Below are 13085 nucleotides of genomic sequence, written 5' to 3' on the forward strand. Positions count from 1 at the left end.
AAGCACATCTGGAGGAAGGGCCCAGAGAAGGAGGGTGAATGAGGCCAAGGCCCAGGTAAAGGGATTAGCCTTTAACGGGAGGGGCACCTTGCCCCCTGAGAAGGGAGGGCTGGAGGGGAAGGAAGTTGGAGAGGCAGGCCAGTTTTGGGGGTGGGGGGGTGGGGCAGGGCACTGAGTTAATTCATGCTTGAAGGCTTCTGTTTTCTCAGGGAAGTAGGAGGAGAGGGGTGGGGCAGGAACATGGTTGGGAGCTGAAGGAAGTTTGGAATGCAGCCCAGGGAATGTGGAGGCTGGAGCTGGGGCCGGATGGGGGACCACGCTTGACAGGGTGGCTGAGCGGTACCAGGGCCCAGCTGAGGCTGGTTGAGTCCGTCTTCCCCTGTGCAGGCTTCGTCTCCCTCCCTAGACTGTAAGCACCTTGAGGCAGCGTCCTCAGCACTGTCCTCTTTCTAGACCATTCCTTTCCCAGGCAATGCCCAGTGCCATGTAGCTCGGAGGAGGCACCCAGGCCTCTCAGCAGAGCCTGGCAAAGCAGTCACTGACAAAACCCAGCAATACTACAGGGCTGTTAGGGGAAACAGGTAGGATCGTAATCACCCTGACAAGAAGCTCCTCCTTTTGGTCGTTCCCACACCTTTCCTTGCCATCCTGCTGGCCATCTCACTCCTGTTCTGTGCTGACGGCAGAGGACAACAGCCAGGCTCCCACTTTTGCCCAGCAACACTTGCAGGCCTTAAATCCCTCAGGCTGGGGAGAGCCCAACAAGAGGGGCCAGCAGCTTCATCTCCCATGAGCTGAATGGGGTGGTGGCCATTCTTAGGAGATAGCAAGACAGTCATTGTGCGGGGAGAACAAAAGCCACGCAGACAGGTCTAGAGGCTAACGGGGCTCCAGGAGAGCATGCTGGGAGTTGGTATGAGGGGAACCCTGAGGCCTGCTCAGAGGAGGGAAGGGGCTGGACAGCCAGTGGTGAAGGACCACTAGGGAAGAAACACAGGTTCCCGGTCAGAGGTAGCATGATGAGAGGCATGGCTGAGGAGTGTCCATCTCTTCTCTCTTGCCCGCCTCCCGCTTGCCTATTTTCACCGACCATGGCCAGGTAGAGGTCAAAAAGATCCCAGGGAGTGACAACAGGTCTGCTTCTTTCTCCTTCACGTGCCCTTTTCTTCCAGCCCTCTCTTCCACCCGGCTCCTCCTCTTAGCGTCGCCCCTCAGCTGAGCCAGCGGAGCCGTCCGAGCAAACTCTCATCTTCCGGAGGTGCATTTAGTGAGAACCATGACAGACTGATAGAAACTCAGGCTCCCAGCAGCCCTCCTTTCCCCCTTCTCCAGGATCCAGGATCCAGCCTGTACTTACACAATTTGGGGACAGAGAGCTTATAATAAACCTCTGTTTATTGAGGGCTGGGACAGTGCCAAGCCCTTGGGTTAGGTGGTGGCTGGGCTATTAGAATGTTTTTCCTTTGATGGAGCCAAAATGTGTCTCTCTGCAGCTTCACCCATGGGCCTCAGCCTTGCCGTCTGAAGTCACGCAGAACAAGTGTTTTTTGCCCAAGTGTGTTCTCTCCTCTGCAGAGAAGCACTACTCTCTTTCTTTTATATTCTCACGTATCTTGATTTTTTACTACCCAAAGAGCATCAGGTCTTGTGGAACTTTTTAGGAAGTTAAGGAAAGCATAAGGAAGGAAGTAAAAATCCCCCATAGTCTTACCGCAGAAGCGACCCCGGTGACATTCTCTCAGCTTCCTGAAGTGAGGGGTGTGTTTCCAATTTTCCTTTGCTACAAAGCACAGAGTGGGGCTGGAGTTTGAAGAGGGGTGGGGGGGCAGGGAAATAGCAAAGAGGGGCCCTTGAATCAAACTATGCGTTCTATGTTGGCATCTGATTTTTCTCCCCCAGCTTTCTGTGTTGATCACTATACTTCTAGAACATGATTGTGAGTGCCTTCTTCGTATTAGGTTGCAAAGACCTACCCCGATTAATGTAACCGGCTTCCTATTATGGGACATAGAGGTTTTTTCCAAAGTTTTTGGACAGTGACAAACCCGACTGTGACGAATACGCAAGAGGCTAAGTGCATGCCGGTGCTGGACACTGAGCTCTGGAGGAGTATTTGTAACTGGAAGCTTTCTGGCAAAGGCCCCGAAGACTGGCTAAGGCCAAGGACTGTGCTGGAGCCGCTAGGCTTGCTCCCGGGTCAGTACCCATTGACCCAGCCCCCATCACAGAACGTCCAGGCTGGCGGGGCCCTTTGAGGCCGCTGGACCCACACCCTCCTCTCACACATGAGGCAACGGAGGCCTCCAGGCCAGGGATGGGTCTTCAGCAGCTTAGTGGCCTGGCCTACCCCCCCCCCCCCCCCCCCCCCCCCCCCCCCCGAGCAGCACACTGGCTCCTGGACTGGTTGCTGAGCTCTGAGATTTGAAATCTGACGTAGAAGCCCCGAAACGCTGCCCAAACGCCTCTCCCGGACCACTTGCTGCTGAGGCTGGAGAGGAGACTCGGGCACTTTTGCAAATGAACCAACCCATAAAGCAAAGGGCATGGACGATTTCAGGCTCACCCCACGGGCAACTGGACCTGCTCCATCCAGAACCTTCCTTTTTTCCCTAACCCGGGTAGCATGCTTAATGGCAGGCACCTCACGTTAGGTCCACTCGGTAAATCTCTCTGGGGTTTGAGCCGAAGTGACGTATGAATCCCTCACTCTCCTTAGCCAGGTCAGCTGGCCCTTCTTGCCAGGAACGGGCTTTGCCAAAGGCCTGTCTAGCCAGCCCTCTGTGCCTGACAACTTTCTGTGGTTTTGGGTGCTAATGAGCTTCCCTCCTTTGCCCCCCCTCTGGCCTTGCTACTGCCTGGGGAATTTGCACAAATGGTGTGTGATTTGCCCCTTCTGTGTTTTCCTTTCTAACTTGGAGGTAAAGAAAACCCCTCACCCCCCACCGGCTCTCTGTTTATTCAACTGGGAGAGCTTTCACACCCGGGAGGGGGGAGGGGGAGGACCTAGCTCCCCCCTCCCTGAACTCCTGGTCTAAATCTTCATCCCTCCTCCCAGGTCCCCCAGCCCTGCACTGCCCTGAATACTTTATGAGTCCAAGCAGGCCTTATAAAAGGGTCTCCAAGGAAAGGCCAGAAGAATGCAGGAGGTTCTGAGAAATAAGAGCCCCAAGGCCTGCCTGGCTTCAACCCCCTAAGGATGGACCCTTCTGTTCCCACTGCTGCCCCTGTCCCAGCCCTGGCCCTGGCCCTAGCTCCAGCCCTCCCGCAGGCCCCCCAGGCACCTCCTGGCCTATTAAGTCCATCACCACTTGCCTCTGGACAACGTGTAGGTGGCAGTGAAAGGTAAGTGGAACTTGGCCTTTGGCAACCTGAACTCAGGCTTAGTGGGGTGGTGGGGGAGGAAGGAAACTGAAACGTCCAGGATGCCCCTGCTCTCCGTGGAAGGGGAAGGCAAAGTCTCACAGCCTTCAGAGGCTGTGCTTTCCACACCTCAGGCTGGGATACCTCAACCGGCTTCTCACCTCGCTCATCCCTCCGGGCGGCAGGAGGGGACTTGGGACAAGTGGGCATTGCCAAAGCGGAAAGCCGAGCAGCCAGGGCCTCGTGGTCCAAGTTCCTCAGTCCACTCAGAGGAGTAAAAGAGAGCCGAAGTCCCAAGAAGCTTTTGCCTGGGGGACTTTCTCCTTCCTGACCACACCATAAGATCTCCGTTTGCTTTTTTTCTGACCTCTGGGAGTCTAGCAGGGAAGCGGTGGGCCCAAGAATATTTCGGGCCCCTTTCCCCAGTCCAGGAAGACGGTACGACTCTGAGCTCTACTTCTTGGAACAGGAGGCGGGGGCAAGATATTTTCCACCCAACCCTCATTTATTCCTCCAAACATTTAACATTCCGACAAACACTGAGAGACATGCTTACTGTGTACCAGGCATTGTACTGGGTGTTGGGGATTCAGACATCCTCAAACATAAATCTGCTCCTAAGAAGCTCAAGGCGAGTAAACAGATAATTACAAACCAGCGTGACAAGAGCAACGATCACAGTGTTCAAGCAGGGAGGAGAATCCGTGACCCGGGCTCGGGGTCCTCAGTAAAGGCTTCCTGGAGTAGACAGCATCTGAGCCAAGTTTTGTAGAAGACTCTTCTGTTATCTCAGGGATTTCCAGGCTCCAGTTTCCTTCCTCCACTGATTGAGCTCCTCCTTCTTTGTCCTAGAGGAGCTTGCCTTTGGAGGCCTTGGCTGTCCTCTACAAATGACCCGCCAAGGCAGGTGAGGAAACTCATAGACTCGGTGAGTTTGAGCCCTTGTTATACACAGTCACGTGCATATGCAGCCATGTGTATTCACACTGACCCGGTCCCTCTCCATAGAGCCCTTGACCTTGGTCCAGGGCTGCAGATGTGGGAAAGCACCTCCACAGCCTTGTGCACGTTTGATTCCGGCTCTGGGAGGAGGGCAGACCTGAGGTTTCCATGGCAATTTGAAAGATGAAGAGACAGGTGCCCAGAGAGGAGAGGGATTTGGGCAGACTCCACCAATAGTCTGTGGTAGAGCTGGTGCTAGAATCCTGATCTCCCGGCACCTAGCCCCAGTGTTCTACCCCCAACCCCATCCCCAAATCTTTGCTGCTCAGTAGAATTCTGTCTCCTGGACAGTTTCCAAAGAACACAGGTGTTACTGGGACAGGGGCAGAAAAGCAAACAACCTCCAGGATTCTGTGCACTTGTTTTACAACCAGAACCAAGACACAACTCTTGTTGTGGGGTGGGGATGGGCTGTCCCCAAGGATGTCTAAGGTTTCTTCTAGATTATCTTACCTGTAGGTTTGTGACCCCTGATACAGAGGAGGCAGTTTTCTGGCCATATACTTTGACCCACATGCTAGTTTTGCTTTGGACAGGCTACCGGTGGGGCAACAGGTGCCGAAGTCACCAAGGCTAACTGCAAGTTCCATCACCCTGTCAGGTAAGCTTCTGGCGCCAAGCTTGGAACTTGACATAGATCCATTAGCTCTTGAAATCCCCACCACAGCCCTGTGAAGCAGGTGTGGGGAGGCAATACCAGGATCATTCTTTTGTACACCAGGAAACTGAAGCCCAGAGTGGTTAAGGGAATTGGCCAAGGCTGCCTTCCCTGCAGGCACCATCAATGACCCCTAAGAATGAGCCCCTAGGGACAGGGTTAGTGAAGGAATCCTTAGTAGGACACGGAAGACACAGAGCTACCCAATTCTTGGCTAGGAGACCTTCTGAAGTGGGAGGGTGAGAGCGGGATCCATGTCAGATTTGTCAGGTGCTGGGGTGGGGTCTCCCCACAGCTGTAGGCCCACCAGACATTACCTTCCTGCCTGGAGTCAATTTGTAACAATCCAGAAAGTTCTGTGACAATGCTTGCTTTCTTCCTTTCCCTTTCACCTCATCGCTGCAGGTAAGGGAAGGAGTCTAGGGGTTGGCTTCCTTTTTGGCCTGTACATAGGAGACCTGTCGAAGTTAGGCACCATATTTCTTTTCTGTCCACAGGCTCTTCTGGCCTAAATCCCACTCTTTTGACTATTTGTACAGAGATGGGGAGATTCTACTGCAGAACTTCCCTGTCCAGGCCACCATCAACCTATATGAGGACTCAGACAGTGAAGAGGAAGGGAAGGAAGAGGAGGAGGAGGAGGAGGAGGAGGAGGAGGAGGAGGAGGACAAAGAAGAGGAGAAAAAAGAGAAGACAAATGAAAAGGGGCTGGAAGAGAATGGGAGGGCAACACGCATGGCCACAGCTCATCGTCCTTCTCCTCTCCTGTCGTGCCCAAACTGAACCAAGTCGGAGTCTGATTGGGGTTCCGGATGCTTGGCAAGCCTCTAGAGCATCAGTTTGCCGGGAATCTCCAGATACAGCCCTCTGGGTTGAAAGTTGTGTCCTCGAGTCACCAGGTCACTCTGGCTACATTCAACTGACCTGTGAGCCTAGGCCTCAGGCACCTCATTTTCTGTGTTGCTGTTGTGTGGAGTGACAGGATCCACGGAGCTCTAGGGGAAGACCTGCTTTCTGAAGCCCCCCAGAAGCAGATCAAGAGAGCACATGCTCATGCAGAGAGGAACAGTTACTCTTTGTGTGGGGTGGGGGTCTTTGACTCCCCAGCATTCTAGCTGGCCACAGAGTCTTGTCTCCCCACAGAAATCCTGACATCTGGCTTCACCTCCAGGGATACCAACATCAGATCCAGGCAAAGTTAGAGGCACCTCTCTAATGGGCCTTGCAGGAAAGGAAAGGTGCATCTCGAAAATCGGCTTGCTTTGGGGACCTCCATTTTGCCTGCTATCCACTGGGGTCTGTGTATTTGTATGAAACTAATCAGGAAAAAAATAAACTAGATGATGTGTGCCCTTTTCCTGGAACTGTGCAGATTTCTTAACTGAACTATGCCCATGTTGTGAAGCCACAGGCAGAGGGTCAGAGACCAGCTCAAGGCCAATTCATTGCCTTACCTGAGGTCAGTTGACAGATTTTACTCCATGGGGATATAGGGCCAGGGACCCAGCATGGGGCCAGGCTCTCTCTGTCGACTTGTGAAATCAGTTAGGCTTGCTTAAACTTCAAAGGCAGCTTAAGAAAGTAGCAAAAAGGCTCCCAAAAAAGCAGCTTGAAAGTTGGGAGGATGGCTGAGAGGAAGAGTGAGAGGTACAGCCTCAGCTGAGCTTTGGAGATGAGTATATGTATGTGTGTGTGTGTGTGTGTGTGTGGCGGGGGGGGGGGGGGCGGGGGGTTTCAGAGGGTCACTAATCCCCTGTCAACTTTATCTCCTCGATTCCCTTTGTATCTACCACAGTTCAGGTCTTCAAGCCTCTCCTGCCCCAATTAACCTGACTAATATTCTTGCCTCTGGCAGGTCCCTTTGCAATTCACCCTCCTCACTGGCCACCGGGTCACACCATGTTGTGCCCCTGTGGAAAACCCTACCATGGCTCTTCCCTCACTTCCCAACAGCTGGACTGATCTTTCTTTTTTAAATTTTGATCACACACCCTCTTGAGAATCTAGGGCTTCTCTCTTCATATATTCCCAAACCAAGTCCTTAATTTGACATTCTAGGCTGTTTGACAGCCTGGTCCTTGCCTGTCTCTTCAGACTCAGCTTTCAACAGTTGAAGCCTATGCTGTCTGTCCTTCAGTGCGTTCATGCTTTCTAACACCTTCTGTAGCTTTAAGCCCCTGTCTGGAACGCCTCACCACTTTTGTATGTCTGGTAAGCCCCCATTCACCCAATAGGACTAGTTACTGTGAGGAGCCTCCCCACACCTTCCAGTCCAGGCTGGGTGCCCCCATATATTCAGTACCTCCTCTACCATAACATCTGCCTCTCTTCCTATGCAGTAAGATGGGGCTGTGTTTGATAGCCCCTTGTGACTTTATCACACAGCACGTTGCCTGGCGCAAAGGACATACGTACCCAGGGAACGCTGAAGGAAAAAGATTCTCAGGTCTTCTTAAAGAACTACCTCTGACCCTCCACTTGCTAGCTTCCCGTATCTTTGATTAGCTACAAACAGGGCAGGGTAATGTCATGTGACTCAGGAACAAAATGCTGGCCATATCTCCTTCTCCTTCCGCTTGAGACAGGCTGCTTCAGTTCTGAGCCCTAGCTGGGAAGTACCTGACTTTGGATAGACTTTGAGCGGGCCACCAAACGCACACGCTGGTGCCATCTGTTGGTCAAGATTTAACCTATTTCCTTAATAAAGGCCACCAGACAGTTGACCTTTGACCACTGTAGTTCTTTTAGTCCATTCTGTTTCTGCTTCTAAGTAGAGTGGAAACCACCATGTGCCAGCTGTATGACTTTGGGCAAGTGACTTGTCCACTCACAGCCCCAGTCTCCTCATCTGTCAAATGGAGAAAATACTTCCTCTCAGGGCTGTTGTGAGAATTCAAAGAGACAATAGATGTAAAGTATTTAGCACAGCCCCTGGCACATAGTACCAGCACTCAGTAAATGTAGTTGTCATCACAATCATAGCTGGAGTAGTGGTTATTACTAATTTTATGACAAACATGAGCTTATCTGTAGAGTCAGCTAATGACTACTTTACTCAACTAATGACTGATTTATCTTGATCCACATGATCTCGCTGGCACTGTTTGGTTTACCAGTAGAAGAATCTTTGTAATGTCGTTTTTTTTTTTGTTTTTGTTTTTTGTTTTTTCTTTTTTAAAAGGTCAAATGTGGCTTCCCTCTACAGGTTTCTGACCCCTTTTTCCTAGGACAGAGGTTTCAAAACGTATTTTTTGTGCTTTAGCAGGAACACCCTTCTCTGGAATGGAATGCAGAAGCCCAGTATGGAAACCAACTGAAGACAGGGTTGCCCTGGCGGGAGGCACAATGGCTGATGCAGATTTCCTACCCTATTGTCCTCTCTCCCGTAAACTAACTCCACCCTTCTGTGAGGCATCTTCAGGGATCCCTGGTTTTGGGGAAGATGGCTTGGAGACTAGTGTCCCAAGGGTTAAAACAAGATTGATTTGCAGCTGAAGGGGGATTAGTATTTTAACATGTTCAGTGTTCCGTTTAAAATCCTTGTTTTGGGTCCTAAGCTTCCAGCATTTCATAGCTCAAAAATTGCTCAAGTCCTTGTGCCATAGGTTGTAGGCATTTAAGATCCTTGGAATCCCAATATCCTTGGTTTTAGGGTATTATATAGCATAGAATTACAAATCCCTAAATCCCCAGGGGTTTAAAGACCATAAAGCCCTTGGAGCAGTAATTCTTAACTCAGAATGAGCTCCTCTCACTTTCCCTCCCCTCCTCCGCCTTATTGCACACGTGCTATTGGTCAGTGGCAGACATTTTGGCTCCCTTTCCTCCCAGTTCCCTGCCCCTAAAATGGCTCCCAACCCCGCACCCCACCAACACCCCCACACATGGTTGCTAAGTGATTGGACTTCACTGTTATGACTAAGAAGAGCCCAGTGTGAATTGCTTTGTCATTGGTGTTTCCCGTCCTTGTAGCAACTTCAAATCCGGTACACAAAGTCAGGAGGCAGCTCTCTGCCAAATTCAGTCTTCCCTCCAGCTCCATCTCAGCTGGTCCATCCTAGTGTCCTACACTTCCTCACCCCAGCACTAATGACTCCCGTATCCCCCACCCAAGAGCAACAGAGAGAGGCCACATCAGTTGAGTGTGAGCCTGCATCTGAGCTGGGCTTTGAAGGACGGACCCAGGTAAACATGGAGGGAGAACACTTTCCAGAAAGAGGCAGCTGTATGACTTCCTTCATTACATAAATATTTATTGAGCACCTACTCGGTGTCAGGCATTAATATTATAATGATTTAAGAGCATGGGCTTTGGAGACAGGTGTATCTGTGTTCAGATCCCATATCTGCCACATGCTGGCTCTATCCATAGGTCCACTCTGCTCCGGTGCCAACTCAGCTACCAGCTCTCTGCTTATTCTTCTTTGGTTCTAGGCAAAGAAATCCCTCTTCTCTGCCCTGGTGGGTAATACCAACCTCCATCTCTCTCCTCCTCCCAAAATTGAACCTGTGTGGTGATAGTGGGCAGGTTTTCTTCTTTCTGCTTCAAGCCCCTGTTGCAAAATTGTTGCCAATCATACTCCCAAACAAGGTTGTTAGGTGGCTGGAGTTCCCTGTTTTGACCTGTCAGGAGCTTGCCGTTTGTTACTGTGTTATTCGTTTATTCCCAGGTGGGGAGGCTTGTAGCAACTTCCATGCAAGTACCGAAACCCAGGTACAAAACCTTGGCAAAGAGGTCAGGTGCTTGGGTGGCTCTGTTGGTTTAAGTGTCAGACTCTTGGTCTTGGCTCATGTCATGATCTTGTAGTTTGTGCGTTTGAGCCCTGTGTCAGGCTCTGCACCTGCAGTGTGGAGCCTGCTTGCGATTTTGTCTCCCTCCCCCTCTCTCTCTCTGACCCTCCCCTGCTCGCGTTACCTCTCTCTCTCTCTCTCTCTCTCTCTTTCTCAAAATAATACATAAACATTAACAAAAAAGAAAAACCTCAGTAAAGAGTGAGTACTCAGTAAGTGGTAGTCACCACACTCTTTGCCAGGTACTTGCTATTCATGTTACACCCAAGATCTCCTATGGCACTATAAACACAATAATCTTAGGAGACGGGCACAGTTATTATGCCCATTTATGCATGAGAAAAACTAAGAGGTAGCAGGTTTTTTGTACCTGGGTTCGTGTGCTTGCGTGGAGGCTGAGTCTTGTAAGCAGGGAGTAAGCCAAAAACACAGTCGGCAGCACCAGGTCCCTGATAGAGCAGAACAGTGAACTCAGGCCACCATTTTAAGCCGGGGGTTAGGGAGGAAAGGGGACAAACTGCCTATTAGACAACCATGCAGACATAGTTGGGGGTTGGTGGGTAGGTGGGTTAGGGGTAGGTGTTCCCTCTGCATAGGGAAAGCAACCCCTTCCACCACTGAGCCAGCCCTACCCAGAAGGGACAAAGCAATGGGGTGGCTAGGAAGATACGAGTCACAACAGCTGATCATCACCGAATTCTTCCTATGGACTGGGCACATGGCTAGGAACCTTACAGGGATTAATTCGTTCATACAACAACCCTGAGGGATGGGTGCAGTTAGGAAAACTGAGACTTTGGGTGGTTTTTAAAACAAACTTGCCCCAAATCACACCACTGGTAATCCGTAGCACTTTCTAAGTGCCAGACACTTGACATGTATCATCTAATTTAATACTGACACCAATCGTAAATTGTAAGTATTAGTATAGATGAGGAAACTGAGGTTCAGAAAGATTAAGGAATGTGCTCAAGGTCACACATTCGTAATGGCTGAGCCAGTTTTTGGGCGATTACACTACTTGCCCCGCGTTGCCCCGGTGATCAGCAGGACCAGGATTCACTTCTGTCTCATTCCAGAACCCTGTGCTTTCAGGCTTGGTGAAGGACTGAATCTATAGGAGGGCAGGAAGAGGCAAAGCTTCAGTGCTGGCTGCAGGGAAGTGAGTCAGAGGTTAGGAGCAATTCTGGGCCAGGAAAAACTGACAGATGCTGAAAGGTGTCACCGAGGGAGGGATGTTCGGGGCCTCCTTCAGGGCAGTGGCAGTTTCCCACAGGACTTGGGCTTCCTCGGGCACAGGGCTACCATGGGTCAGGGGCTGATGAGGGACTTCTCCCGTTCCTGCCTCTCAGAGCTGTGTGGACTCTGAGTGGAATGAGCCCCTGCTGCGCATCCTTCTTTCCGGCTGAAGAGTCTGGGCCCAGAGGGAGGAACTACCAGTGGCCGCGGTGGTATGCCACGCACTGAGCTCAGCACCGCACATGATTTATCCCGGACGAGGTTCGCCAAACGCCAGCTGGGTGAGTGGTGCTAGCCTCATGTTCACAGATAAGAAAGTCGCTCAGAGAGGTTAAGCTGAGGGGACAGCCTGGGCAGTATAGCTGAGTCCTATAGGCTCCTAACTATAGGCTCCTCCTACCCTCTACTGATTTCCCCAGAGAAGTCCTGGGGAAGAGAAGTCATGAAAGTCCTGTAAAGATGCACAGCTTTCCTGCTCTCCTGGGCCATCCATGGAAGAGAAGCTCAACTACCCTGCAAAAGCATTTCTATCCCAATTACTGGGGACACTGGGGCGCGGAGCCAAGTGTAAATCAAAAGAGGGTTGAGGGAAGTCCCAAGAGCAAGCTGGAGTCAGGCTCTGGGTTCTTCACGAAGTCTTCCACCCCTGAGGGAGAGAACAGCTAGCTCCCCCCGAGGCACAGCAAGTCACCTGGGCTCTAGTAACAGCAGGAGATGCACTGCCCCCTAGTGGTCGAACTCGAGCCTGAGCCTGGACCTTTTTCACTAGGATCTGGAGGCCCATGTACCCAGAGGACTGCACCGCCAGCAATCTAGCGCCTGGTGGTTATGGGGACAGGCTCTGTAGTCTCAGGGGACCCTAGGTTCATGTACTGGTTCTCTTCTTTGCTAGCTAAGTGACCATGGGCAAAATAGCACATTAGCCTTTAAGCCTCAGTTTCTTCTGTAAGATAAAGATAGTACTAATTTCACAGGGTTACTGTAAGGATTAAATGAGATAATACATGTCAAGGACTTAGCAGGGTACGTAGCACATTATAGATGTGAGATACAATGGTATATATATATATGGCACTGTTATTTTTTAACTCTTCCCTGCCATCTTAACTCCTCGAGCACTGTTCTTTTCTGACATATCTTAATCATCTTAGCAGTTTCATCTTTGACTCTTCGGGACTTTTCTATCTTGCTGTATTAGATCTCAGATACCCCCAAGCCCACTGTCTTGCCCCAAGGGCAGGTACTGTCAACACACTTAAGGCTTGTGGGCAAGACCTGGGCGAAGATGCATGTTTTCCTCCACATATACTTTTTAAAAATTAATTAATTTTGAGGTAGAGTGAGAGCACAAGCGGGTGAAGGGCAGAAAGAGAGGGAGACAGAGAATCCTAAGCAGATTCTGCACTGTGGGCTTCGAACTCGGGAACCATGAGATCATGATCTGAGCTGAAATTAAGAATCAGACACTTAACCGACCGAGCCACCCTTGCTCCCCTCTCCGTATATACTTTTAAAGACTCTTGGGCTGTACATCTTTGTGCTTCACTATCCTGTGAATGTTAATAAGCTTGCTTTACACAGTTTTTCTGCGTTTCAGAGCAGCTTTATATCCGCTATTTTATGCGAATCTCTTAATACTCCCCATATGTTCCCAATTTTCAGTGAGGAAATTCAAGATGATTGGAACAGAAGTGACTTGTTCAATGTGGCACAGAAAGTCAGTGCAGGAGTTAAGACTGGACCCCAGAGTCTTGTGTTGAGTCCAGTGCTTTTCCACCAACCCTTGCAACCACCCAGGGCCCTGCGCTCTGGCTAAACGTGAAGAAGCATCGATAACCCAGGACATGGCTTATTGTTTGGAAGCCACACCGCCTGCACTCTGATGACAGGTTTCTTGCTTCTACTGAGGCCAAGCTGAAACCCCAGTAAATGATCAAACTATGATTCTCCTAAAAGAAGGGACAGCAGACTACCAGGACTGGTGGCCCAAGACTGACACATGTCCAACACATGCCAAGAATACCATAAAATGTTA

General features: G+C 50.7%; 1 protein-coding gene across 1 annotated transcript; it reads left to right on the forward strand.

Moving 5' to 3' along the window:
- Positions 1-3171: 3171 nt before the first annotated feature.
- RIPPLY1 (ripply transcriptional repressor 1) lies at positions 3172-12866 on the forward strand. Its single transcript, XM_039233542.1, has 7 exons — positions 3172-3342; positions 4213-4288; positions 4899-4963; positions 5518-5668; positions 8993-9205; positions 9691-9755; positions 12713-12866. The coding sequence occupies exons 1-7, from the start codon at positions 3197-3199 to the stop codon at positions 12864-12866; spliced, it is 870 nt and encodes a 289-aa protein (XP_039089473.1). The 5' UTR covers positions 3172-3196.
- Positions 12867-13085: the final 219 nt, after the last annotated feature.

The sequence above is a fragment of the Hyaena hyaena genome, unplaced genomic scaffold, assembly GCF_003009895.1.
Source record: "Hyaena hyaena isolate Hyena2069 unplaced genomic scaffold, ASM300989v1 scaffold_77, whole genome shotgun sequence".
NCBI classification, from domain to species: Eukaryota; Metazoa; Chordata; class Mammalia; order Carnivora; family Hyaenidae; genus Hyaena; species Hyaena hyaena.